The sequence below is a fragment of the Lacerta agilis genome, chromosome 2, assembly GCF_009819535.1.
Source record: "Lacerta agilis isolate rLacAgi1 chromosome 2, rLacAgi1.pri, whole genome shotgun sequence".
In the NCBI taxonomy this organism is placed as follows: Eukaryota; Metazoa; Chordata; class Lepidosauria; order Squamata; family Lacertidae; genus Lacerta; species Lacerta agilis.
Window position 1 is genome coordinate 31,775,797 of NC_046313.1, and position 27,588 is coordinate 31,803,384.

The 27,588-nt window shown below is 45.8% G+C and overlaps 1 protein-coding gene across 1 annotated transcript in view; it reads left to right on the forward strand.

Annotated features, from left to right (window-relative positions):
* MYO15B (myosin XVB) overlaps positions 1 to 27,588 on the forward strand; it is a 65,540-nt gene that overhangs the window by 919 nt on the left and 37,033 nt on the right. The window contains exons 2-16 of the mRNA XM_033136200.1: positions 1,544 to 1,669; positions 3,283 to 3,360; positions 4,316 to 4,470; positions 4,677 to 4,722; positions 5,777 to 5,901; positions 7,888 to 8,005; positions 8,970 to 9,145; positions 9,375 to 9,468; positions 20,012 to 20,069; positions 20,858 to 20,988; positions 21,679 to 21,774; positions 25,469 to 25,704; positions 25,794 to 25,972; positions 26,663 to 26,735; positions 27,291 to 27,488. Of these exons, the coding sequence (XP_032992091.1) occupies positions 1,544 to 1,669; positions 3,283 to 3,360; positions 4,316 to 4,470; positions 4,677 to 4,722; positions 5,777 to 5,901; positions 7,888 to 8,005; positions 8,970 to 9,145; positions 9,375 to 9,468; positions 20,012 to 20,069; positions 20,858 to 20,988; positions 21,679 to 21,774; positions 25,469 to 25,704; positions 25,794 to 25,972; positions 26,663 to 26,735; positions 27,291 to 27,488 (1,889 nt within the window). The remainder of the gene's footprint in view (positions 1 to 1,543; positions 1,670 to 3,282; positions 3,361 to 4,315; positions 4,471 to 4,676; positions 4,723 to 5,776; positions 5,902 to 7,887; positions 8,006 to 8,969; positions 9,146 to 9,374; positions 9,469 to 20,011; positions 20,070 to 20,857; positions 20,989 to 21,678; positions 21,775 to 25,468; positions 25,705 to 25,793; positions 25,973 to 26,662; positions 26,736 to 27,290; positions 27,489 to 27,588) is intronic.

Consider the following 27,588-nt stretch of genomic DNA (forward strand, 5'->3'; position numbering starts at 1 on the left):
GGAAGCTTCTGTTCTGAGGACTCTTGATTTTCACACACACTCTGCCCGGTGTTAGATCCAGGTTTAGGAGAGTTGCCTTGGGCAAGACACCCTCCCTCCAGTGAGTCTGCTTCCTCACTGCTGCAGGTCCAGAGGGCTCCTTCCAGTAGGCCCCCTTACTGTGGTGTGAGCCCTTGGCAGATGCCAGGCCATGCTGACCCTTGGTGTCACCCTGCTGAGCAAGCAGTGCACTCCCTTTCTCCAGAATTAGCACGAACATCTCCCTTTCCTGTAGAGAGAATAAAGAAGTGGCAAACAGGATTAGACTGTCTTTTTACTTTGCAGCAGTCCAGTACTTGGTACCAGATGGGGGAACTAATATAAGTTTAGCACTAAGAATCCCTTAAATATAAGATTGTACATGTATCATATAACAGTGGTTCCCAAACCTTTTTCCTCCCACTGACCACTTGAAAATCACTGAGGATTTTGGTGGGCCATGTAATATTTTTCCCCCCTGCCAAATGTAATGCTCTGTGCTGGATGCTGATATGATTTTTATTGTATTTTGTTGCTTCTTTTATTTCTTATATTGTATTACCAGAATTCAAATTCTAAGTGTTTTTCACAGGCACTCCATGAGCCACCTGGTCCATGGACCACAGTGGGAACCCCATGTCCTATTGATATGGCATGACAACAAGCAAATTGGTTTATCTGTGGGTCTGGATCCCTAAACATGAAAAATACCTCCACATGCTACTAAGGATGTGGTTGATCAGTATTTGTTTGTTTTTATTTATAAAAGCATCTCTCTACCACAGTTTATACACTGCCATATCAGGGTGGTTTGCAACAATCACTGGCCAGTCAAATCAACTTCAAACAGCAGCATAGACCTGTCAGCATAAAAAAAGTATTGAAGAGATGCCTGAAAGTCAAAAGTGAGGATACCTGCCAAATCTTGGCTGATAGACAGTTCCCCATCATGGGGTTGTGACACAATGGCTGCATATGCACTATAGTACATATAAAGTGGGACACGAGTGGTGCTGTGGGTTAAACCACAGAGCCTAGGGCTTGCTGATCTGAAGGTTGGTGGTTCGAATCCACGTGACGGGGTGAGCTCCCGTTGCTCGGTCCCTGCTCCTACCAACCTAGCAGTTCGAAGGTTCATCAAATGCAAGTAGATAAATAGGTACCGCTCCGGCGGGAAGGTAAACAGCGTTTCTGTGCGCTGCTCTGGTTCACCAGAGGTGGCTTAGTCATCTGGCCTCATGACCTGGAAGCTGTACGTCGGCTCCCTCGGCCAGTAAAGCAAGATGAGCGTCGCAACCCTAGAGTCGTCCGTGACTGGACCTAATGGTCAGGGGTCCCTTTAACTTTACCTTTACATATAAAGTACATGCCAACTCTGTGAGGGCTAAACTGCATTGCCCAGCATTCTTTTTTGGGGTGGGGGGGGGTGGGGATTGTTCTTCCAAATGTTCTTGAAAGGTATAGCCTAAATGCCCAACTTCTAGTTGTTATTTTGCTGTGTGTGAGTGTTTTATCTCCTATCCAGGCCACAGACCACACCTTCTTGCAGAAGTGCCATTACCATCATGCCAACAGTCCTTGGTATGTCAAGCCGAAGATGCCTTTGCCTGTCTTCACTGTGCAGCATTATGCAGGACCAGTTACCTACCAGGTATATAGGGGCCTGCTCCCCTGCAACATTCCCTGCTTTCCCTATTTAACCTGCACTTAGAATCATAGAATCATAGAGTTGGAAGAGACCACAAGGGCCATCCAGTCCAACCCCCTGCCAAGCAGGAAACACCATCAAAGCATTCCTGACAGATGGCTGTCAAGCCTCTGCTTAAAGACCTCCAAAGAAGGAGACTCCACCACACTCCTTGGTAGCAAATTCCACTGCCGAACAGCTCTCACTTGTCAGGAAGTTCTTCCTAATGTTTAGGTGGAATCTTCTTTCTTGTAGTTTGAATCCATTGCCCCGTGCCCGCTTCTCGAGCAGCAGAAAACAACCTTTCCCCCTCCTCTATATATAGACATCCTTTTATATATTTGAACATGGCTATCATATCACCCCTTAACCTTCTCTTCTCCAGGCTAAACATACCCAGCTCCCTAAGCCGTTCCTCATAAGGCATCGTTTCCAGGCCTTTGACCATTTTGGTTGCCCTCTTCTGGACACGTTCCAGCTTGTCAGTATCCTTCTTGAACTGTGGTGCCCACTTGTTTGCCTAGCTCAAGCAGCACAAAGGCAATTTTTGCTCACCCAAGCAAATAAGACAGGCATAGGCAAACTCCGGCCCTCCAGATGTTTGGGACTACAATTCCCATCACCCCTGACCACTGGTCCTGTTAGCTAGGGATGATGGGAATTGTAGTCCCAAACATCTGGAGGGCCGGAGTTTGCCTGTGCCTGAAGTAGGACATGTCCATTTGCCACAACTTCATCTGGAGAGGTTCTTGATGGCAGCATACATAAGTGCCACTTTACTGCTAGTAATCCAAAGGAAGAGCCCTGGATGTATCAGTCTCTTCACTCTGGATTGGTCCCAGTTTTGCAAACCCAAATTTAATGGTCTCAAAGTGCCTTCTAAACGTGCATACTGCTCTTTCAATTTGTCCTCTTCCAATCTGTTATCTAGAGTAGAATTCTATGTAGCGCTAAATGGGATATGCATACACCAAACGAGGTCCACTCGCTTAGTAAGACTCCCCCTGTCTTCTTTCCCTAAATCTGTTCTTGGTTTTCCTCCAACCCTCCAGAGCAGATTTAGGGGACAATGGAGGGGGAAGTCCCATTGTGAGAGTAGTAACCCGTTTCTGGTATGCAACAACTTACTTGAACGCTGTCCATTGTATTGAATGGTTCTTTAGAAAAAGAAGGGCTAGACAATTTTTTTTGGGGGGGGAGGAATAGAACTGAAATTATGACTTGCTTATTATTACTAGATTTGGGTTGGGCAAAATTGTTTATTAGACTGGATAGTGGACCTCCAGCTTCGCAGGCAGCTATCCTGTTTTCTAATCTGCAAAAACAAGTCAAGAGTTGGGGCTGAAGAACTTCCTCAGAAAAGGCTGGAAATCAGGATTGGAAGTAAACTAAGAGCTATACTGACAGGAGATTCACAGTGCACTCCTGAACATGTCTACTTAGAAGTCCCATTGATGGACTTCAGTGGAGTTTACTCCTAGGTAAGCGGGAAAATGAGTATTGGATTGCAGCCTCAGAAGCTCTGCTAACATAGTTTTTAAAAACAAATGAGAGTGATGTGGAATTTGGCTTTACAGGTCCACAAGTTTCTGAATAAAAACCACGATCTGTTACGCCCAGAGGTCCTGGAGATATTTTCCCACAGCCACCACAAGGTACAGTCAAATAGTTTGGGTTAATTATTATGCTTCTGCAGTGCAGACTATTCCTATGATCTTACAGTCAAGAGACTTAGAGCTCTGTCTGATACTAATTTCTTTGTGCTGTGGTACTGGTAAACATCAAGAGACACTTAATTGTATGCCAGTTTCCTGGTGAATAGAAAAATCATTCCTGAGGTGTATATGCTTTCACATGACACTCCCTTGTTCCAAGATAGCTCTGTTTTGTTTATTTGTTTTAGAGAGGAGTTGGTTTATTTTTAGATTTATTTTATAACTGGTGCAAGCACCTGGAGCTATAGTTCCATCTTCTGCATAAGCAGCATTGGCTGATCAAACTTTTATATATAAAGGATACTATGTAATTGTAGAACCTTATGTAAAGGATGTCACACGGGTGGCGCTGTGTTCTAAACCACTGAGCCTCTTGGGCTTGCTGATCGGAAGGTCGGTGTTTTGAATCCCCATGACAGGGTGAACTCCTGTTGCTTGGTCCCAGCTGTTGCCAACCTAGCAGTTCGAAAGCACATCAAAGTGCAAGTAGATAAATAGGTACCGCTCCAGCAGGAAGGTAAACGCCGTTTCCGTGGTTTCACCAGAAGCGGCTTAGTCATGCTGGCCACATGACCTGGAAAACTGTCTGCGGACAAACATCGGCTCCCTTGGCCAGTAAAGCAAGATGAGCGCCACAACCCCAGAGTTGTTCATGACTGGACTTCATTGTCAGGGGTCCTTTACCTTTACCTTTTTATTGTAAAGGACATCTGTTCTAAGAGGCTATAATAAAGTTTTATTTTAATTGTTGGTCTGTTGGGTTGTTTGAAAACTGCCCTTTGCTTTTTCCATTGGCGGAGTATGGAGGGAGCTGGTCCTTCTCCATGCTAACGTTTCAACTAAATGTTCTAAGTTTATTTTGAAGCTTTGGTTTCTTTTGTCCACCTCTCCGAAGCTGGTGTCCCATCTTTTTGAGAAAGTGAAGGAACAGCAGATGAACCAGAGAGAACCGGGAAGTGGAACTAGAGCCCAAGGGCCGATGCATCAAGCTTCTACATTAGTGTCTAGATTCCAGCACTCCTTGCAAGATCTCACAGCTAAACTAGACAGGTGAGGGAATGTGGTGGTGCCACCACCAATTTGTGTTGCCGCCTCACAGCACAGAGTGTGAGCCTGTGGGAAGGCGGGGCCAGAGAGTGAGATGCAGATCACCCATTCAGTGGGCTGTGGTTCTCAAGATGGAGAATCAGTTTGGAGCCACATCTCATGCTGCTTTAAAATGGATGCACTTTACTTCTTTTCTCTCTATCCTACAGGAGCCACATTTTCTTTGTTCGGTGCATCAAACCTAATTCCAAAAAGGTAAGACTTTGTCTTTGCAGGGCTGATCTGTACCTGAGGCTGTCTTTGAGATGCTACTAAGTCAATGCCCTGGCTAAGTTATGCAAATCAATGAAAAGTTCTTCCATACACATGCTCATTCAAGGATAGCTCAGAGCATGGGACTCTTAATCTCACAGTCACGGGTTCAAGCCTCACGTTGGGCTAAAGATTCCTACATTGCAGAGGGTTGAGCTAAATGACCCTCATGGTCCTTCCCACCTCTGCAATTCTATGATTCTGTGAAAACATGCTCTAACCCAGGTGTTGGGAACCTCTGGGTCTCCAGATGTTGCTGAACTACAGCGTCCCATTAATTTTCGCCATTAGCAGTTCCATGGATGCTTGTCCAATTACCAGAAGGTCTGCTCCTGAGCACTTTAATGTTTTGGCAGCCCACCCCACGTATTCTGATGGCTAGAAACAAGCTAGAAACTTGCTGTAAAAACAAAGGATGCTTTAGATGTCCATCTAATTCCTCTGCTCGAAACAGCATCAAATTACGTATATTTGGAAGCTAGATGAGAAACTGTTTTGCTCATTGCAGGTCTTGTACCAATATTCCCTCTCATGTATGCAAAATCTCAGCCACCCAGGAAATAGTAATCATGTGGACTATAACACCTAAGAAGGGCTGGCGTCTTACTCTACATAGACTTAGGCTGGTCTGGCACAAGCCATTTGGGTAGCCATGGATTTGCATTAGCCTGCTTACCCTTTAATGCAGGGGTGTCCATAGATGTCCTCCCCACCCCAGTGTTGTCCTTGACCTCCCCCCACCACACTTTAAATGTGTTTTTCCTTTAAAATCTTTGGAAAGTCGGAATTGGGAAAAGACCTCCAATTAAAGAGGGGAAATGTCCAGGGCAGCACAGGAATATCCACATGTTGTTCCGATGTGGACAAGCCCGGGGATCACAGGTGTCATTTGTGGTGGGAGCTGGCAAGGCACTGGTTCTTTCCAGCGGTCTTTCTGTGTCTTGTCCTTGTTCCCTTCTTTATTTGGCTAATTGAGACCATTCCCTTTAAACTTCAGGTGCCAAACATCTTTGATACTGAATACGTGGCTTCTCAGCTAAGGCATTCTGGGATTTTGGAGGCCATATGCATCAGGAAAGAAGGCTATCCCATCCGCCTTCCATTCCGCCATTTCCTAATCAGGTAAGCCTGTTACTTGTCCCTCCTCCTATTTTAACACAGCGTTGTAAAAGAAAGGCACACCAATAACATAATAACAATTTAAGATGCAATAACGATAGTAAATCAAGCATGCCAAACCAAACAGTTGGAGCAATAAAACATAGTGACTGTTGCAGCCAACTTCAAAAGTTTTAGAATACTAATTGGAGAAGACTTCCAGGGTCGAAATTGGGTGTTATTCCAGGCTATAGGAGCCATACTCAAAAGGTACAGCAGCTGATCCTACATTTGGACATTCTCCACAGACTCTTCATAATAATAATAATAATAATAATAATAATAATAATAATAATAAATTTTATTTACTGTATTTTCCAGCGTATAAGACGACTTTTTAACCCAGGAAAATCTTCTCAAAAGTCGGGGATCGTCTTATACGCCAGGTGTTGTCTTATAGGCACTGGCGGAGGAAGCTAGGGTGCTTTGCCAGGGTTTGCTAGCATTGCTTTTAGCTTCCAGGACTGTCCTGGAAGCTAAAAGCGATGCTACCGTGTTTCCCCTAGGGGAGCTGAAGGAGAGTCCAGCCGGTAGGAGAGCGAGGGAAGCGGGTGGGCATTGGGCAGCTGAAGACAGCGTCAGGCTTACCGGCGAGCAGGCAGAAGAAGAGGCTGGCGAAGACGCACAAGCCCTCTTCCCCTCAGCAGCCTCTGTGATTTGTATGCCCTGTCCTTTTGAATGAAGCTCGGCTGCTAAGCTCCCTGTTAGCTTGGCTGGATTAATTACACACGGTTTTGCAACTCTGCTTTGCAGCCTCAGGGCTCCATTTAGGGATCGCAGCCTTTTCTCCCTTACTGTCTTTCGAGTAAACCAGGCAGCATACTTCTGAGCACGTGAGCGGGACCTAGATTACCATTTTCTGTGTAAACACGCTGGCTTGTCCTTGCAGCCTCCCAAGTGGCTGCCGATCAACAGCGCCCCCACTACTTTTCTGTCCTGGAAGCTAAAAGCTAAAAGGCGGCTCCTTGAAGCGGCTTCTCAGAGGCAGTACCTGCATGTCATAAGCATTTGAATTAAAATTACCATATTGAAATAAAATCTGATGTTTTTTAAATTTTTATTTGGTGTGCGTTGGAAGAGTATCCCAAACTCTATATTTTAACTGGAAAAGTTGGGCGTCGTCTTATACGCCCAGTTGTCTTATACACTGGAAAATACGGTATACCCCGCCCTCCCCAGCCAAGACCGGGCTCAGGGCGGCTAACACCAGGTATAGAAACAATTGATTAAAATACAACTTAAAAACAAGATTAAAATACAATGTTAAAGTGCAGCCTCATTTCAGTAGAAACTCAAATAAAAAAACTGTTTGGGGGGAAAAGCATCAAATCTTCAGCAAGGCCAACTATCCAGACTGGTCCTACATGGGCCAGAAAAAAGCCAGGGAAGTCCCCAAATAGGAGTTGCATCACAGAAGGAAAAAGGAAAGAGGGGGAGGGGATCAAGTTGATTCCAAGCCAAAGGCCAAGAGGAACAACTCTGTCTTACAGGCCCTGTGGAAAGATCCCGCAGGGCCCTGGTCTCATGAGACCGAGCATTCCATCAGGTTGGAGCCAGTGTTGAAAAGGCCCTGGCTCTGGTTGAGGCTAATCTGACTTCCTTAGGGCCCAGGACCTCTAGGATGTTGCTATTTATGGACCTTAAGGTCCTCTGCGAGGCATACCAGGAAAGGCGGTCCCATAGGTATCTGACCTTAGGGAATGGGGGGGGAGGGGGAGGGAGGTTTCCAAAAGCCTGGAACTTTGTGGTAAGGAAAAATGCACTGGAAAGCCTGGGATAAAGGCGGTGTAGAACAACTTCATAGGACCACCATGCAAACAAATCAGAACGAATGCTCAATAGACAGGTTGTCCCTGGCTCCAGAAGTGCTGGGATTTGCTTCCTTTCTCTGTAACACCCTGCACTTGAAGGAGTTTTAGCAGATGGTTCTGTTCCCTTTCTGCTCCTCAGGTATGGAGTCCTGGCTGGCCGAGGGCAGAACTCCTTGCAGGAGAGAGATGGCTGTGCCGTAGTGCTTTCACAGGTGGTGGGAGATCTCTCGGAGCTCTATCAGATTGGAGTCACCAAGGTGGTGTGCCTTAGCACTTCTCTTCCCCGCAGCTTATGAAAGGCCGTGTGCTTGCTGTTGGTTTCATAGGGGGTTGCATTCTCTCGGTAACCTCATGACTCTTATCATTGCCCTGTGCTCTATACAGGGCTACCCTTGGCCTGGTGCAAAATGCTGCGGATAGACAGTTGATGGAGACAACAACTATTGCCAGCATGTAATTCCGGCGCTCGAAAGCTTTCACTGGCTATTCATACACTACCAGGCCTTACAAGTTCCTTAACAACTTGGGTTCAGGGCATCCCAAGGACTGCTGCCTAATCCCTTATGTGGCCAAGTGAGGATTCGAACCCTGGTCTCCCAGGTCCTGGTCTAACACTCTGGCCACTACACTACAAAGGCTCTTAATTCCAAAGGGGCAACTGGATTAGAGTCCCCTTAAAGCAGACTTGGGGACCAATTTTGGCCCTCCAGGACTCTGTGTCAGGCCATACCCTTCACTGACCCAAATGTTTTTGCCTGTAATGTGTCCTTACACTCTGATAGTGGCTCTTACTTACCTGAATGGAGGATAGAGGGTGTGTGTGTGTGTGTGTGTGTGTGTGTGTGTGTGTTAGAACTAACTGTACAGAGATAAAATGAACATTTGTTGCTCTACCCACTTTTACCATTGGCATGTGGTCCTTCCGAAGTTGCCCAAAAGGAATGCTGTCCTTAGGCTGGAAAAGGTGGTTAGCCTAAATGGGCTCTTTTAATTGATAACTGATAAAATAAATATTTTGGTATAAATCAAATATATATACTGAGCCTCAGCAACTCTTCATGCTCGACTGGAGAAAGAAAGTAAATATGAAATAAACGCCCACTGGATGCATTTATTTGCATAGTCTTTGACAAATTGGTCATTGAAGACTTGGGCATATGTAATATTAGGGCTATTAATATTAAATAACAATGTTCTTTATTGCCTCCTTTCCCCGCCCAGGTGTTCTTGAAGGAAAAAGCGAGGCAGATGCTAGAGAGAAGATGGAATCAAAAGCTGAGCTGGGCGATTGTTACCCTTCAACGCAATCTCAGAGGCCTCATCAACCGTAGGCGGTTCCAGGTCTTCAAGGAGAAGGCCTTGGTCATCCAGGCTCATTTCCAGGGTTACCTGGCAAGGTCAGAAAGTGCAAAGGTTGTAGTGCTGTTGGAATGCTTGAAGGCCACAGAACTGAACTGTTTTTAGCATTAAATGAAAGGCCAAACTCCATTCAGTCCTGGTGCAATCATGTGTACTGATTTCAGTGGGACTGGCTAGAAAGTTTCAGTGGTGGTTCCCCACCAAAACCACCACATTCCCACAGTTGTCTCTTGTTTCCTGACTTCCCCTTTTCTTTGTAACCTTCAGGAAACGGTACCAAAGGTTGAAGAAGACCCTGATGCGGTTTGGTGTGGCTATGCTCGTCTCTAGACCACTGGCTCATAAGAGGAGGCAATACCAGGTAATAGGGTTACTGACAATTGGCAATGCGATAGGTAATATACTTTTCTGCTATAAGGTTTTATTGGAGGGATTGTGTGTGACATGGGTATTCTCGGCACGTACGTTTTAGACAAGAGTCCCAAGGCAAGGCAAGTTAGCAAGTTATTGCTTGCAGCAATGAAGGATAGTGGAGATGGTCGTACTTCGAAGTTGTCCAGAGATCCAACAGAAGATATAGAAAACAGAAGCGATCTCTCTGTGTGGGCTTTCCACATGCTGTTCAAGCACTTCAGGGCATTCTGTTATTGGAAGTAGGACTGGTGGAAGGGGGGGGGAGCAGAGGTGCCAAAACTCACCATGAACACCTCCCTTGTTCTGTTATAATGACAATGGTGCCCACCTGAGAGATACCAGAACAAATCCAGTGAGTTCTGGCTGAAAAAAGCCCTGATTGTAACCATTATATACACAGGGCGGAATGATGTGGTCGATTTGAGTGGTAGAAATCTGGGCTGTACCTCTTTAGGAGTCATATGGAGTCATTTATTTATTTTTTGAAACACTGCATGTAGAAAGTTGTGCATCAGATTGGAATGTTGAATGAAGACCTCCTCCTGATATGATAAGATCAAGAACAGGCATAGGCAAACTCGGCCCTCCAGATGTTTTGGGAGTACAATTCCCATCATCCCTGACCACTGTTCCTGTTAGGTAGGGATGATGGGAGTTGTACTCCCAAAACATCTGGATGGCCGAGTTTGCCTGTGCCTGATCAAGAAGCCTTTTTAATTGAGGAAGCAACTAGCTATGGGCAGGAAATGAAAAACAATCCAAGGTGGCATTTTTAGTGGGGACGGTAGATTGGAGTAAGAGTCCCTGTAATGCATTTCCAAAAACCTGCCTAGGTAGTAGCTCAGTTTGGCCCTGTGTCACCCACATCTGGCTACTGAAATTATCAGGTGGTCTCAATCTTTGTGTGAGGTTGGTCCAGAATAATGTGTGCCCAACTCCCAGAACGGCTGTGAGCACTAATCATGTGTATATCTTTTGAGAAACACCCTGAAGATACGTCTGCTGTGCTCTGATAACTTCATTTATATCTCCCAAATATTTGTTACCGGTGCTACGGTATTACTTGTGTTACTATACTAGAAAAATTCAGCGTTTTCACCAGCAGTCATGACTCGGGAGAAGATGAAGCTTAGAAAAGAAACTGAGGCTAGTGCTCATTGTCATTGTTTTTTTATCATGTATATTCTGGCTAAAAAGCAACCCCCCCCCCCGGCTTTTAATTTGGGGAGCACCTTCTAACGATAGCTTTGTTTTGGGCACTGGCAAATGAGGACTGCTTTTCAGTCCAGGGGCAGTCATGGTAACCCTGTGGGTAGCCTCATTCTATTGGTGGATGAGGATGGATGGAGGCAAAAGTGGGTGGAGCAACAGATGTGACCATCTGTTTTGTACAGCCGGCTGCATTCCGTTCAGAGGTTCGAAAGTACACCAGTGCAGGTAGATAAATAGGTACCGCTACAGCGGGAAGGTAAACGGCATTTCTGTGTGCTCTGGTTTCCCTCACGGTGTTCTCTTGCACCAGAAGCGATTTAGTCCTGCTGGTCACATGACCCAGAAAGCTGTCTGTGGACAAACGCCTGCTCTCTTGGCCTGAAAAGCGAGATGAGTGCCACACCCCATAGTCGCCTTTGACTGGTCTTAACTGTCCAGTGGTCCCTTAACTTTACATCTTTTGTAAAATGGACTCACTACGAGGTAATGCATTGTGGATCTGCAATGAGCTTTTGTTTTTGGAATGAAGCCACTTTCTCAGTGAGCATTTTTTAGGGAAGAAAAATATGAAATAGGCATAGATTGTGTGAGGACTACATAGAAAATACAAGTACAGCCATAACTTGGTTGTCGAACGGAATCTATTCCGGAAGTCCGTTCAACTTCCGAAAATGTTCACCGACCAAGGCGTGGCTTCTGATTGGCTGCAGGAGCTTCCTGCACTCAATCGGAAGCTGCAGAAGCTGCGTCGGACGTTCTGCTTCCCAAAAACGTTCACAAACCGGAACACTTACTTCCTGGTTTGCGGCATTCAGGAGCCAAAACGGACAAGTACCAAGGCGTTCAACAACCAAGGTACAACTGTACTCCATATCCATTGATTCTAAAATAAAATGCTAAGTGTGTACAGCCACCACACTTTCTTTATCTTAGAAAGTAAGAGGCATTATCACACTCCAGGCCAGTGTGTTGAAGGAGGGCACAGAGCAGGGCCAGTGAAGATTGTGGTCTGGGAAGGGGCTTGGGAGAGTCTTAAGGGCTTTATAGAAAGGCCTGAGGACCATATTCAGTGTCTCAGCCTGAGTTTCCCCACCCCTGATTGTAAATGAGACTTGCCAGGTGTCTTGACATGCAAAGCACAGGCAGCCTTGATCTCCAGGAACTACAAAGAACCCTGGCTTATTCAAATGTGATGCAATTAATATGTGGGAAGGTACAAGGTCAACATGAGAAACTCTGACACATCTTTCCACCTGTTTTCCGGGACTCCCAGATAAGCAGAGAACACCCTGGTGTACCATCCAGCGCTACTGGCTAAATTGCTTTTTGACTCGCCCTGAGAAAAGAAAGCACAGAGGGCCAGAAGCCATGGCAAGGATTGCCTCTGAAAGTACCAGGAAAATGGCTGCCAGATAAGTCCTGGGAGGCTCTGTGATGATATGCATGCACTTCAAGGCTTCCTAGTCTGCTGTTCTGCCTGAGTTGAGCATGTGCTGTGCACCTGTCCTTCCCAGCCTGAATAGCTCCCGGCTCTTCTTTCCCAGGAAACCACCACAAAGCTGTGCTTTGGCTTCATCATTCCTGCCCTCAGTGTTTACTTTATGAATACACTCGGCACTTAGGAAAGAAAACGCAACAGTGTAAGGTCTCAAAGTTCACTGTTAAGACTTGCAGAACCTCCCTCTCCTTGTCATTCCGCACTGGGAGGACTTTAGCCCTCTTCAGCCTTAACCTGGGCTGTGCCCCCTTGTAGCTCCTTTTAGCTGTTCACTGGCAACAGCCACACAGCTGCGCTCAGTGGGGAGGAAGAGAAAGGATACTCCATAGATCACGGAAGAGCAGGCAAGTGCCATTGTACAGGGCTCTGCAAATGTTTCGTTTACATGTGGGAAAGACAAAGCCAGATAGGAGATTATGATTCTGCCACTCTATATGTCCTTCTGGGGAGAAATAAACACTCAGCTGTGAACCTTCCAGGGCTGGTTTAAAGTTGCATTCTCCAGCAGCTGGAAGGACAGGGGGAGAGGTGATTAAATTTTCCAAGCACAGTACTGTATACTTTTGCTGGGAGCAGTCATACAGGACGTTCGTAATGTTAAATGCTAACGTAGCTTTGAGTTAAATAACTAGGACTAAATAGCATTGGATAGAGAATTCCATTACCCTCTCCCATTCCATGCTGTTAAAACTTCCTGAAGCACCTGATTTTAGCCACAGTTGGAGACAGTATACTGGATTTGATGAACCATGGGTATGAGACCCACTTGAAAATAAAGTTGTATGTGTCCTGCCATAAAGTCATTGGTTCATATTCTGGTTAAACATCTGTGGATAATTGTATTGTAGGCATAAAAGAGTTACCGTATTTTGCAGTGCATAAGACAATGTTTTTTGCTTTTAAAAAAATGCGGGTTGTGTTATACATGGATGGTGAATGCACAGGGGTTAAAGAAAACACTACTTACAATTCCTGTGGCTGCTGTGAACAAGCTGCCGGAACCGCCAGAGCCACTGTGCCTCCCAGGTGCCAGGCTTGGGCAATCTCTCAAAAAAAACACTCAACAACTTTGGCCGATCTTAGTTCCTGGTGGGGCACGCTACCCCAGGTTGCTGTGCCAGTGCCGGTGCTTTGAACATTCACTAAAATATCAAAGTTGTTCTGTTTGGTGTTTAAAATATTGATTTCTTAATTTTGGGTTCAAAAAAATAGGGGTCGTCTTATACCCAGGGGTCGTCTTATACGCGGAAACATACTGTATCTTCTGCCCTGACATTACAACAATGATGATGTGGTGTGTGCAGGGTACTTTACTGTAACGAGGGGTTTAACAGGGTTACAAGAAAGGTCTGGGAAACAAACCAGAAAGGAGGGGAAAGTGAAAGAGTCTTAAAGAGCTCAGCCTGCCTTGGTTTCCAGAGATGGGAGTTGCTGTACCTTGCAGCGAGGGTACCCAGTGTGGTGCCCTCCAGATATTCTGAGCTACGACTTCCATTATCCCTGATCGTTCACCGTGCTAGCTTGGGCTAAAAACATCTGGAAGATGCCACATTGGATACTGCTGCTGCTCTACAGTAAAGAGATTTGCATAATCTAGATTGACGAGAGAATTCAGATCCCCTTGTCATAAGGAGAACATAAGAAGGGCCTGTTGGATGAAGCCAGTTGTGGTGCATCTAGTGCAGTACCCTGTTCTTACAGTGGCCAACCAGATGCCTATGGAAAGCCCCCAAAAGAAGGACATGAGAGATTAGTGCCTCAGCACTCTCCTCATCGCTGATTCCCATCAACTGGTATTCAGGAGCGTACTTTTCTCTGGGCTGTTTTGTCACGCCATACATAACCTTACCCCTCCGGATCATGCATTACCTTCTCATTTAAACTAAAAAGGCCGACCTTTCCTCATAGAGGAGTTGCGCCATCCCTTTGATGATTTTTCTGAACCTTCTCCAGGTGTACAATATCCCTTTTCAGGTGACTAGAACCGTACACAGAACCCCAAGTGTGGTTGCAGCATACGCTGTCATAATATCAATTCGATATGTGGCAATTTTATTTTAAATTCCGTCCCTAATTATCATTTGCATGGAATTTACCTTGCCTCACATGGGTTCATCTTCATCAAGCTATCAAGTACGACCCCCCAGGTCGCATTCCTCGTCAATCATCTCCACTTCATTAAAAAAAATTTTTTTTTTTAATTTATATTTTTCAACATGCTTTTTATTAGGTTATTACTACAAAACATACACACCACACTTAGAAAACTAATTTTTAAAAAAATCATCTCCACTTCAGAACCCTTTTACCCTTGTTTTCATGGAATTGCATTGGCCATTTTGCTGCCCATTCGTTCAGTTCAGAGAGGTTCTTTTGGAGCTCTTCGCCATCCCTTTTTTTGTTTTAACAAAACCCAAACAATTGAGTCTCATCGGCAAACTTGACTACCTCACTGCTTACCCCAAACTCTTAAATCATTTACGAACAAGCTAAAAAGCACAGCCCCCTAGTAGCAATCCTTGGGTAATGCTGAAATTTCTTTTGCACAAAGAATAGTTTGTCAGTAAAAAACGCCTTGAAAGCATGCATGATTTTTTATCCTGTCCTGATTACAGAGGAACGAGTCACTGGGCAAAGGTGCCGAGGAACACAGGAGGTGTCTGAAAAATGGTATGTTAATAAAATACAGGGTGTAATCTGGCAAAGCCTGATAACATTTGCAAAACCAAAGCTTGTTTCAGAGTTTCATGCTGACACCCCCGGTTTGCACGGGGAAGAACTACCATTCACTTCAATGGGAGATTTCCCCCCTATGTAAATCTCCAGTATGGAGGCCTCAGTCCAGATTGAAACCATAGCCAGGTGAGGGGTGTGGGCAAAGGTTTGGACTGGGCACCTGGACTGGCAGTGATGCTGTCCTAGCAGAGGTCCAGGGCCCCTCTCACCAGAAAGAGCAGGAGGGGTCCGACAAATACAGCTGGTTTCACTTACACATTTTAAAGTGAAGTAATTGCCATCTAAAGAGGGTCCTCCCATAAGGCCACTAAGTATGAGGTCTAAAATTATCTGACTCCAACACTGCAAGCTGACAGTGTGTGTTTTTAAAATCCCATGCTCTTAAGGACACAGTTACAGAGCTGACATATTGTCTAGTTACAGAGCTGACATATTGTCTGCACTGTGTCAGAGACAGTGTTGGCAGCAAGTTGCCCTGTTCTGTGTCGACTTTCTTGAAATTGGTGCCTGCAGTTATAAGATGGATCATGCAGTTACAGTGCCGATACACCAATGTCAAAATATATAGGTGCAGGACTTTGTGCTTAGTCTGTCCCTACCAAAGACTGTCTGTCTATCTCTCTGGAATACTGGCACAGCTGTGTGTGTGCAGATTTAGCAAGCACAAAGCACAGTTCTTTGATGTCCATGCATGCCCAGGTTCTGGCAACGCCCTAATACTCTGAGCATTAGGGCAGATACAAATTGAAAATTCTGGCGTTTCTCTCGCAGTTGTTTTAATAGGGCCCTGCCACAAAAGGCAACCTGATAAAGCAACCTTCTCCAGGTGGCAGCAGAACTTGGGAAGGGAGGATAGATGAGGGCAGAGATTGGGGTTTGAATGCTCCAAGAAGACTTCTTAAAACATTGACCCTATTGTGGGGAGAGGGTGGTATTTGAGCTCCACTTTAGGCAGCAAAACCTCTTGGCATTGTCAGGCTCTGATATTGCCAGGTGACTTTAATCAATGATCTTCCCACTCTGTGATGATTGGTTTAGTGTGATTGTTAATCATTGGCTTAAAGTGATTCACATGATGTCACTCAGGGTAGCACTTTTGTTAAGGCAATTATCTCAATTTGTTGGCGCTCATTACATAATGCCTGTGGCACAATCAGATGCAACTTCTGCCACGATGTTTGTTTTGAAGGTTAGCATTTTAGTAGATATGCTTTTTACATTGTTTTAATCCCATGGATAGCTTCATAGCTAAAAACATATGAAAGCTTATTGTTTAAAAATTCTTTGTGTGTTTTATCTGTATTCATTTTGGGTTTTTTTTTGTGAGCCCCCTTGAGCTCTGGTTTCAGAGAAAAGGTGGAGTATAAACAAACAAATAATGAATAGTCACTGAGAGTGATTCCACTTGGCAGGTTTTTGAGGATCCCAAACAGCTGCCATGTTTCACTCTGGGATTTGCTGTGTTGGACTGATGCATTAATTTAGTCATTTTCCTGAGCAATCTTTATGTAGTTCATAAAAGAGACGCAATGAAAGTGAGATTATGGAATTTGTTTGCAACTTTATGATGTTAACAGCATGTATTAACATCATAGACGTACATCGATCTTTGCTGACCGTTTCCTTTCCCCCTAATCTGACCTGTGAATACCGGTACCTTTTGTAATGCCTCTGGTATTTTATGCAACTGCAAGGAATAGGAAGGTGGACCAGCCAGGGATGATTGCAAGGACACACAGAAGCAGGCTGGGAACTGCAATGAGAGGGTTAATTGAAATATGGGTGGAAGATATGGATATGCTAGAGATTGCTGGGATGTGGTCTTTGAAAAAAAAAAATCTCTTCCATAATGGGGCAATTGAAACCCTATTAGCATTGGCCCTGTGTTGGTTAAGCTGTCAGAATAGTTCACTGGGTGAGTAATTAGATAAGTAATTGGATAATATTGGTGGGGCTTAGATGCCTTTCTTGATTTATATAAACTGGAACAGGAACTTAAAGCAGCCTTCAGAAACTCTGGTTGATTTGTGGAGAGGGTTAATATGAGAGGAAAACTAATTAATGCTTCTAAATGTCTTTTAACTGAGCAGGAAAAAAGGCACAGCTGTGTTTGTATTCTATGCTTTTATTTTAGTTAGTCAGGTGACAAGTTTGTGCTCCACGTGTTGTTTCTGATGTTGCTTTATTGTGTTAAATTAAAATATATATTTTTAAAAGCTGAGGCACAGCAGGTGGCCAACACAACCCCCCCCTTATACTGCTTCTGAGAGGATAGTTTGCTATGAACACTTAAGTCCTTTGAGGCTAGACTGAAATGGCCACAAAATGTGCTACTGAAGAAATTAAAACTGTTCTTGCAAAAAAAGCACTCATTTGTTCTTCAGAAGGCCTTTCTGTGATAATTTATTAAAACTTACTGTAATTAAAATCTTGGTTTTTCCATTAAAATCTTAGCTTTACATTGTAAAGAACAAGTCAAACTTACTGGCACTGAATGTTGTAATGGGCAATAGTTGGGGAGATGTGTAAAATGTGTGCAGACGTAAAGGTGCCACATGAACTCCTGCAATGATTTTGCAAAGTTTTTTGCAGATAAAGTTGCTCAGATACGGGAAGAGGTAGACTCCACCGTGGGAGCAGGGCCGGGGTGGGAGAGTGCTAGAGTCCTGTCTAGTCCAGTTACATGGGATCAATTCCAATCTGTTACCTCCGAGGATGTGGACAGGCTGCTTGGGCGAGTGAAACCAACCACCTGTCTCCTTGATCCTTGCACATCCTGGCTTATAAAAGCTAGTCGGGAAGGGCTGGGTGATGGGCTTCGTGGAGTGGTGAATGCTTCTCTCTGTGAGGAAGCCTTCCCAGACCCGCTTCTTAAAAAACCATCTTTAGATGCGGCCAATATGGCCAACTATGGCCCAGTCTCAAATCTTCCATTCTTGAGCAAGGTGATTGAGCGAGTGGTTGCTGAACAACTCCAGGTACGCCTGGAAGAAACGGACCATTTGGATCCCTTCCAGTCGGGATTCAGACCTCATGGGACTGAAACTGCCTTGGTTGCACTGGTCGATGATCTCTGGCGGGCTAGGGACAAAGGTGAGAGCTGTTTCCTAGTTCTGCTGGATCTATCAGTGGCTTGTGACACCATTGACCACAACATCCTTCTGGACCGTCTAGAGGGGTTGGGAGCTGGGGGCACTGTTATACAGTGGTTCCGCTCCTTCCTCCTGGGCCGTGTTCAACATCTACATGCAGCCACTGGGAGAGATCATCAGGGGGTTTGGGCTGGGTGTTCATCAGTATGTGGATGATACCTAGCTCTACCTCTCTTTCAAATCAGAACCAGTGAAGGCGGTGAAGATCCTGTGTGAGTGTCTGGAGGCGGTTGGAGGATGGAAGGTGGCTAACAGATGGAGGTTGAATCCTGACAAGACAGAAGTACTGTTTTGGGGGGACAGGAGGTGGGCAGGTGTGGAGGACTCCCTGGTCCTGAATGGGGTAACTGTGCCCCTGAAGGACCAGGTGTGTAGCCTGGGTCGCATTTTGGACTTGCAGCTGTCCATGGAGGCGCAGGTTAATTCTGTATCCAGGGCAGCTGTCTACCAGCTCCATCTGGTACGCAGGCAGAGACCCTACCTGCCTGCGGACTGTCACGCCAGAGTGGTGCATGCTCTAGTTATCTCTCGCTTGGATTACTGCAATGCGCTCTGTGTGGGGCTACCTTTGAAGGTGACCCAGAAACTACAACTAATCCAGAATGCGGCAGCTAGACTGGTGACTGGGAGCGGCCGCCAAGACCACATAACACCGGTCTTGAAAGACCTACACTGGCTTCCAGTACGTTTCCGAGCACAATTCAAAGTGTTGGTGCTGACCTTTAAAGCCCTAAACGGGCTCGGTCCAGTATACTTGAAGGAGCGTCTCCACCCCTATCATTTTGCCTGGACACTGAGGTCCAGTGCCGAGGGCCTTCTGGAGTTTCCCTCACTACGAGAAGCCAAGTTATAGGGAACCAGGCAGAGGGCCTTCTCGGTAGTGGCACCTGCCCTGTGGAACGCCCTCCCACCAGATGTCAAAGAGAAAAACAACTACCAGACTTTTAGAAGACATCTGAAGGCAGCCTTGTTTAGGGAGGCTTTTAATGTTTAATAGATTATTGCATTTTAATGTTCTGTTGAAAGCCGCCCAGAGTGGCTGGGGTATAAATAATAAGTTGTTGTTGTTGTTGTTTGTTGTTATTTATTATCTGTACATTCTTGAATTTGATTAGATGCTGTAGCAATTGTAGGTTTGTTCCAGTAAGCTTCCCAAATTCCATCTTCAAATTCTGTATTCAAATTAGTTTCCCATACATATTTTGAGGCCTGACATATCGCCTCAAGCTACCGGTATATCTAGCAAGACCGAGTAGATAGCAGAGGCTATGCCTTTGTTAAGCCCCTTTCATTGGTGAGGCATCACTGTATGGTTCCCCCCCCCTTTTTTTGCAAATATAGTTGCCACTCGGGTCACGACGGGTCATCATACTATTTCTTTATCACACAACTCTGCACCCCTCATTACTAGCCGTCGTTAACTGCATGGGAAGTGGGTAGTGTTTGAAAATCACATGTTTGGATTTTGTCACATACGCACACTAGCAGGTGCAGTCCTCTGTACATAGAACATGGTATGTCTACACCAATGCATAAGTATTAAATATGTAAGTTTTAATCAGGTGGAAACATCTGTCTTCTGCTTTTAATAACGCTTTGAGTGTGCTCAGAGAGGCACCCTGTTGTTTCATTCTAACTGCATGACTTTTGTACCTGGCTCTGGATTCTAGATCTTGGGGTTCTTTTTGGGGGGGGGAGTAGCTCATACAAGTCTACCCACCCACTTACCCTAGTTTATTAAGTTGTTTATGGAAGGGATAGATTGCTATTGTATTCTTTTGAGTTTATTTCTTTTAAAAAACAAAATGCTAATTTTTAAAAGAGGGGGAAAGTTTTTCAATCACTCAATCAATCATTCAATAAACCACCCCTTTGATTATTTTCCTCTGTAGGATGTTCGACGGCTGGAAATCCCTGCTGAACTTGCTGCCCTACTCCGTTTGGCTGAAGGTGAGCAGAGAGCCTTTGACTCCTTTTTTTTGCTGAAGTCCATACCATTGACATGTGTTATGCTTTAGAACAGAACTGGAATAAATCCCCCCTCCAAAAACAAAAACAAAAGTCTTGTAAATGTACATTGGGTGTGCTTACACAATGTCCTGCTGCTTGTGGGCTTCCTGGTGGCATCTGGTTGGTTCCTCTTGGAACAGAATGCTGGCCTGGATAGGTCTTTGGTCTGATCTAGCAGGGCTTTTTGTATAAATATTGTTCCAGCAGTTTGGTTGCTGGCCGGTAATGTTTGATTTCAATATTAGATACTGACAGACAGTGCTTGACAATTTGTGATAGCCAATACATGCAGTGGTCTTCCAAGCTTCCAACCTTTGGGGAGATATTTTTGCCATTGATTTGTCTGCTGAAGGACTTGAGTGTCTGCCATAGAACCACTACTTGTCACAAAGGATTCTGGGCATGAACACTGCTGGGCCTCACCAAGAACCTTTGTGAACTGAGAATGTGCTAGTCTAGAACCCACCCAGCATTTGCTTCTGGCTATCTGGTTGGCCACCGTTAGAACAAGATGCTGGACCAGATGGGCCATTGACCTGATACAGCAGGCACCTTCTTATATTCTTATTCCCCCCCCCCTCCATTGTAGCTACAACTGTGGTTATTGCTTTCGCTTAGTGTTGTTTCGACACCCAAAAAATCCCTGTTGATCTCAGTAGCCACATAAAAGAAGCAAGGGTGTGCCTCACCAACTGAGCTAATATTATTAGTGTTTTCCTGTCTTGCAGATCGCCACCATGCCCAAATTAATCAGGTCACAGAAGTCTCCCCTCCGGAAGTTAAAGCAAAGGCTGATCTCTCTCTGCCGCCTGACATCAATAGCTTTCCATTCTCTGCGTTCATAAGGTCACATTTCCAGGTAGGAGGTTGTCTCGGAAAGTTGGAGTTCACTAGAAAAGCCAGCGGCCATCACTGTCTCTTCCAATTCCCTTCATAGAATGTTAAGAGTTGGAAGGGACTTGGGATGCCATCTGGTCCAATCCTAGGTACAGAATGCAACTACAGCATCCCTGATCCATGGCTGTCTAGCCTCTGCTGAAATGCCTTAAATAAAGGAGAGCCTGCCATATTTCAAGGCAGTCTAATTAATTGTCACTCAGTTCTCATTTATTTTTATTTCCCTGTAGTAAAAGTTGATCTATTTGATGGGCATCATCTGTGTGTTTTGTGGGAAGAAAGCCTCTAGATCAGTGTTTCCCAAACACTGGGTCTCCAGGTATTTTTGGACTACACCTCCCATTATGCCTAGCTAGCAAGACCAGTGGGCAGGAATGATGAGAATTGTAGCCCAAAAGCAGCTGGAGACCTAGTGTTTGGGAAACACTGATCTAGACCTTTCCTCCTTGCACCTGTAGCCCCCAGTCGACTGGGCTTCTTCACCCTTCCTCTTTACTTTGGCTGTCAACTCTGTTGCTGTCACATGGGAGAAGTGATTGGGGAAAACAAAAGGCCCTTTGCTTTGCCCTACCTACATCACAGTGTGTTCACTTTGCTTAACATTAGTAATAGTACTTATGAACTCAGCACTTCTGTTCCTCGTCCATTGTAGGAAGCGGGTTTCCCTGCCCTTGGGCAGCCCCTGCAACAGCCTTTGACCAGACTGGATGGTGAGCAGAGGCAAAGTGCTCTGCAGCTCAACAAAGTGGTAAGGAAAAGGGGGGGAATGAGCAAGCATCTAAGTAGCTATGCCTCGCTGGAGACAGGAGATGCCCCCCCAAAAAAGTTAAAGGTGCTTTGAAGGAGGAGATCACTACCCATGGTGTGTACAGCCATACTGATTTTCCTCCGGTGAACAAGTGTTGCAAAGTTTTAGTATGGCTTCGGAAGCCTGCAAAATCTCTTTCACCCAGGCACAAAGATGACCTGTTGCATGGTGGGGTGGGGGGTTGTGTTTCTACACTGTGGTGCTTCCAGTCGGGGGCTCAATTGCCAACGGGTTGTTCCGATATCACAAAGGAGTAGTTGACAGCTTCTTCAGATGGGGGACTGAGAGATGCCAAGACAACTCCTCCACAACTCAGAGAGATTCCTTTGCGTTTGCGTGACTTACTGAGAAATCCAGAACAGGAAAAGGCTGAGCAATTGGGAAAAGAAGGGAGAAAGGGATTGTGGTGCCCCAGCTGGGCGCAGGTACCTGAGGCCCACCCACCTTTGTTCTCCATTCAGCAGAAGCTCTGGGAGATTAAATGGAGACACAGGCTTGGGTATCACTTTTTCTGGAGGTGGGGGTGGGAAACTTTTTTTGGGGGGGCTGTCAAGGCTTCCATTCTCTTAGGGGTCCCATTTGGTTAAGGGGTCACATGCCAGATATGGATGGGGCCAGGGACACCCCACACTCTTTGGCTGAATGCTATACACATTCTGAGTCTGTTTCCCCCCTCAAAGTATTCTACAGTTTTCTAAGGGTTGCTAGGAATTGTAAAAACAAAATAAAAAATAAATAAATCCTTCCAGTAGCACCTTAGAGACCAACTAAGTTTGTTGTTGGTATGAGCTTTCGTGTGCATGCACACTTGTTCAGATACAATGAAATAGAAGTCACCAGACCCTTATCTATAGTGAGAGAGTGAGGAGGGGTATTACTCAGAAGGGTGGTGGGAATGGGTGATTGGCTTATGGGTGTGGAAAACCCGTTGATTACTGTTAACGACTGCAATTAGTCCTAAAGGAAAAAGCCAGGGGTGAGATGGCTAAAGATAGTTTTGTCATGTATAATGAGATAAGAATCCAATGTCTTTGTTGCATTTCAGCAACTTCTCTTTCCAGTCTATTTCTGAAATTGTATTAAGACAGCTACTTTGAGATCTTGTATAGAATGTCCTGGGAGACTGAAGTGTTCTCCTACTGGTTTCTCTGTCTTGTGATTCCTGATATCAGATTTATGTCCATTTATCCTTTGGCGTAGGGTTTGGCCTGTTTGAATTGTAACTCTGTGTGAGGGGTAAATTACAGTGCCCAAACTACATTGCAAGATAATCACTCCACATTCATTCTCTGTCCCTCTCTTTCTTTCTTTCTTTCTCTCTCTCTCTCTCTCTCTCTCTCTCTCTCTCTCTCTCTCTCTATTTCTTTCTCTCTCTCTATCACATACATGACAGAGAGATAAGGGAGACGCCAAGTCGAATACCAAAGCATTTTTGCTGTAAATGCAAGGTAGCAGAATGGGTGCTCCTAGGCAGGCACACTCTTTCCCTCCCCACATACACGAAGCACCCCATACTGGGAGTGGCCAGGAGAAGTGTTTGGGGCTTTCCCATGCTCTGCTTCCTCCTGGCACTTCCACCTGCAGGATGTTGCTATTGAGAGGCAACAAACGAGAAGCTGCAAAGTGAGGGTTGCGGCACTGCTCCTTTCTCAGACCCTGTGAAGGGGAGACGAATGTAGACTTGGCACTTTGAGCATCTCTGGGTGGTGGCAGGGAAGGCAAAGGGAGGTGGCAAATTATTAACCAAACGTCGCAGGTAGATGTCTGGAGAAGGGCGTCTTGCTCCCACAGGCATTGTGGCTTTGTTGATGGACCTTCGCCCCCTCTCACACAAAGATACAGAGCCTAACCCCTCCCCACTAGGGCCACCTGTGCACTCCCCTTCTCCCCCACCCCAGGCCACACCATTGTCATGCGCAACAGTGGAGTTGACGGCATCGGCTTCACAAGGAAAGGATGTAAGCAGCTGCTTGCCACCCTTCCCTTTTTTCCTCACTCTGTGTGCAGAGTCACTTGTGTAAAGGAGTGGGGAAACAGAGGGGGTGGAAACTCAGAGGAAAATAATGAGCCCGTTTCTCCCTCTGCCCTCCAGTCTCTCTGGCTTTCCTCCTGCACACTCTCACCTCTCCTGCTTTCACAATGTTCTATGTCTTCCCTCTCAAATCCTCTTGTCGGGGAGACTGCAGGGCGATTAATGTGTTACTTGATGCCTGTTAGCATGCAGTTGCTCAGGACTTGCAACTCTTATGTTTGGAATCTTTGTGCTGGGAAGGCAGAAGTGGGAAGTGACCACAACTGATCCACTGGCCGCATGTTTTGCAAATCAGTTCTGGTAACTGCTTTTAGAGAGAGGATGCACACTGCCTTCCAGTTAGTGACTCTTAACTGTCCACCAGTTTCCATTCTTATTTATAGGTTCTGACTACTGGAAGGGACTGAGCAGTAGGTGCATCATTTTTGTGGCTTTGCTGTGATCACGAAGAGAAGCTATTCTTAGGGAGGAGGCTGAGGGAGGACCAGGGCTACAGAGATAAGAATAAGCTTGACTCATACAATGTGTGTGTACTACTAAACCCCTTCACACATCGCTACTTATTTAACGATTCTTCAAGAAAGGCGGTTTTCTTTTTAACTAATCGTCTATGGGAAGATAGCGGCTTTTAAGTAACTCTTTTTTTTAACAGGGTTTTGTTGTAATAAGAAAAAAAAAAAACCCGCCATTTAATCCGGCTTGCACATTGTGTGTATCTGCCCCATACATTCCCCCCAAGAATCCTGGGAAATGTAGTTTCTCCTTGCAAAGCTATAATTCCTCTTGACAAACCACAGTTCCCAGGGATCTTTGGGTTGAAATAAATGTGTTTTAATTAAGCATTGAATGAGTTCTAAATGTGTGGCGTGGAATGAGAAAGAACGAGGGCAGACTAACACTCAAGGTCCTCCACTCTTAGCCCGGGACATATTGAGGGGCTTTCCTGCACGATGGGCAAAACGGTTCCCCAGCATGTAGCTCAGAAGCAGTGGAGCACATGGAGGCCGAGTGCAATCCAGATCTCATGCGTATTTTTTGCCCCTGAAAAGCACAGATTGAGAAACTAGTTTTGTTCCAAAAATAAATGCTCATTGCGTATTGATTCTGCATTACACTACAATGTGTCCATTTGAAAACAGTTGTAGGTGGTCCTGGAAACTGGAGGTACGTCCACCTTGTGACATTGTGGGTTGGGGTATCCCAAGATCACAATCACCCCTCCCTCCTCCATTCACCTGGGGCATGTGCAGGGGTGATAACTTAATCAAGGGGAGGGTTTCCAAATGCAGATCAAGTAACCACCCCACCCCCTTGTTTAGAGCTGAATCTAGACTCAATCTCGATTGAAAGCAGCATGTGAAAGATGAAGATGAAAGGCTCATATTTTTTTAAAAACTACATTTTTGTGTGTGCAGCAAAAGCGAAGTAATCTGCTTTGGGCACAATTCTGCTGCAAGTGCCAGCTGCCTCTGTTCCTACCTGCCATGGAAAAGCAATTGTTCTCCAAGAGGGTGATCAAAGTGGGGAAAGACATGGCGGCTTGATCTTGTCGCCTGAGGTCTGCTACCTGACTCGATCGCAACTTCACCGGTTCCCTTACAGATCCTGCGGTTCATCAATGACAAAGACCTGCAGGACTGGCAAGAAAGGCTCCTGGGGAACTATATAGCGAGTCGAGGGCTGGCCAGCCCCTTCCTGCGCAATGAGCTGTTGAGCCAGGTGGCCAGTCAGGTGTGGAAGAACCCAGACCTGGAGCAAGGCCAACGAGGTTGTGTGTTGATGGCTGCCCTCCTGGGCACTTTCCCCCCTTCTCCAGCTCTGGAGAAGCCCCTGCTGAAGTAAGAAAAAGGCTCCGCTCTCCACTTTTTTAAACACCACTCATAATATGGAGCTGTTTACGGAATGATTCTGCTTTTTTGGCTTACAGGTTTGTGTCTGACCATGGTCTCGAAGGATATAACGGTGTTTGCCAGCGTAAACTCCTGATGTCAATGAAGCGGATGGAAAGTGATCCAGAAGTGTCCCGTAGCTTTCCTCCCACCCAGCTGGAGTGGACTGCCAATCAGAGGAAAGGCAAGATGGTGTTGGATGTTTACACCTACAAAGGTAACAGCGAATACTTAGCATACTCACAAGGGCAGACCTTGGTAATATGCCGCCATGTGCGAGACCATTGGAAGAAGAAGAAGAGTTTGGATTTGATATCCCGCTTTATCACTACCCAAAGGAGTCTCAAAGCGGCTAACATTCTCCTTTTCCCTTCCTCCCCCACAACAAACACTCTGTGAGGTGAGTGGGGCTGAGAGACTTCAAAGAAGTGTGACTATCCCAAGGTCACCCAGCAGCTGCATGTGGAGGAGCGGAGACGCGAACCCGGTTCACCAGATTACAAGTCTACCGCTCTTAACCACTACACCACTACTGGCTCCCACCCACAGCCCTTGTGGCACCAACTTAAGCCAGATTCTGGGAAGGAGGCGCAAGGCCCTCCCACCTCCTTCCCAAAGCCCAGTAAGCGCTTGGCCAGCTTTAGGAGGGAGGCAGGAGGACTCTAGGACCCTTTCAGAGCCCTACTCCTCCTTCCCAAAGCAGGGCAAGCGCTTATCAGGTTTTGAGAAGGCACCCTCCTTGGCTATGTGCCTGATGTGACCGCACCACTCACACTGCCCTAAATCCGCCCGTGATACTCTTCAGAATTGTTGGGAACAAATAGTATTTCTGGACTGGGCCCTCCTTGATGTTGCAGTTGTAAGGCTTTATTTTAGCATTCTGTCTTTTGCTTTTTTTCTGGCTTAGAGGAGAGGCTTTCAGCCGAAATGGAGTCCTGGACAACAGGAGAGCAATATGCAGGCTGGATCCTGAGTTCAAGGTACACGCAGAAGCAAAAGGATTAGGTTTTGATCTGACAGTTTCTGTTGTCAGAGCAATTGATCTTTGAGGACAGCAAAGGCTCAGGCTGTTATCAGCATGTTCTGCAGCAGCATGAGAAGGGCTATTTGGGTAAATAATTATGTAAGGACCAACCCCAGGCCGTGTTATTACTTCCTCATCCCAGGCTGCTGGAGTTTGTCTTTAGTCATAAAAATGAATGTTTGAGCTCCCTTCCACCCTTCTCCTCTTTTTTTTTTTTTAAACTGGAAATCCATTTCATGCTTTGGAGAAGTCAGACTGTCTTTGGAGAGAAGAGTGGTATTCATGGGCCTGAGTTCAGCTCTTTGTCTGCAAAGACAGCGGCCTTCCCCCTAACGTCATGTGCCCCCCAAGTGTTTTGGACTACAAGTCTTGATCAGCCCCAGCCAGCATGGGCAAAAACAGAAGCCTTTTGGTTTTCCCTCTCTGCCTCACACCTTCTTTCTCACCCTGTCTTCTGGCACCCTGCACTTCCTCTCTGTGTCACAATGTCCCCTCACTCTGCTGATTTCAGGGGCCTGGATACAGTACCTCGCGGCTGGTCTGTGTCTATGTTCACTGGCAAGGCGTGGCAGGATTTGCCAGGTTGTGACTTTGTGCTGGATCTCATTGGAGAAATAGAGGAAGGCAACTGGCCCTCTGAATCCTCCCCTGACTATCCTATAACCCCAGAGTGGGATGAGAGCTATTCCCATCAGAGCTCTTCAGATAGGTAAGTGACCTCCTCCCTTGCCACTTGTCCCCAGCTGCAGCCTCAATCGTATTCCCATCAACTTCTGCTTCTATGACCTTACTGGCTTTTCCCCCCTGGC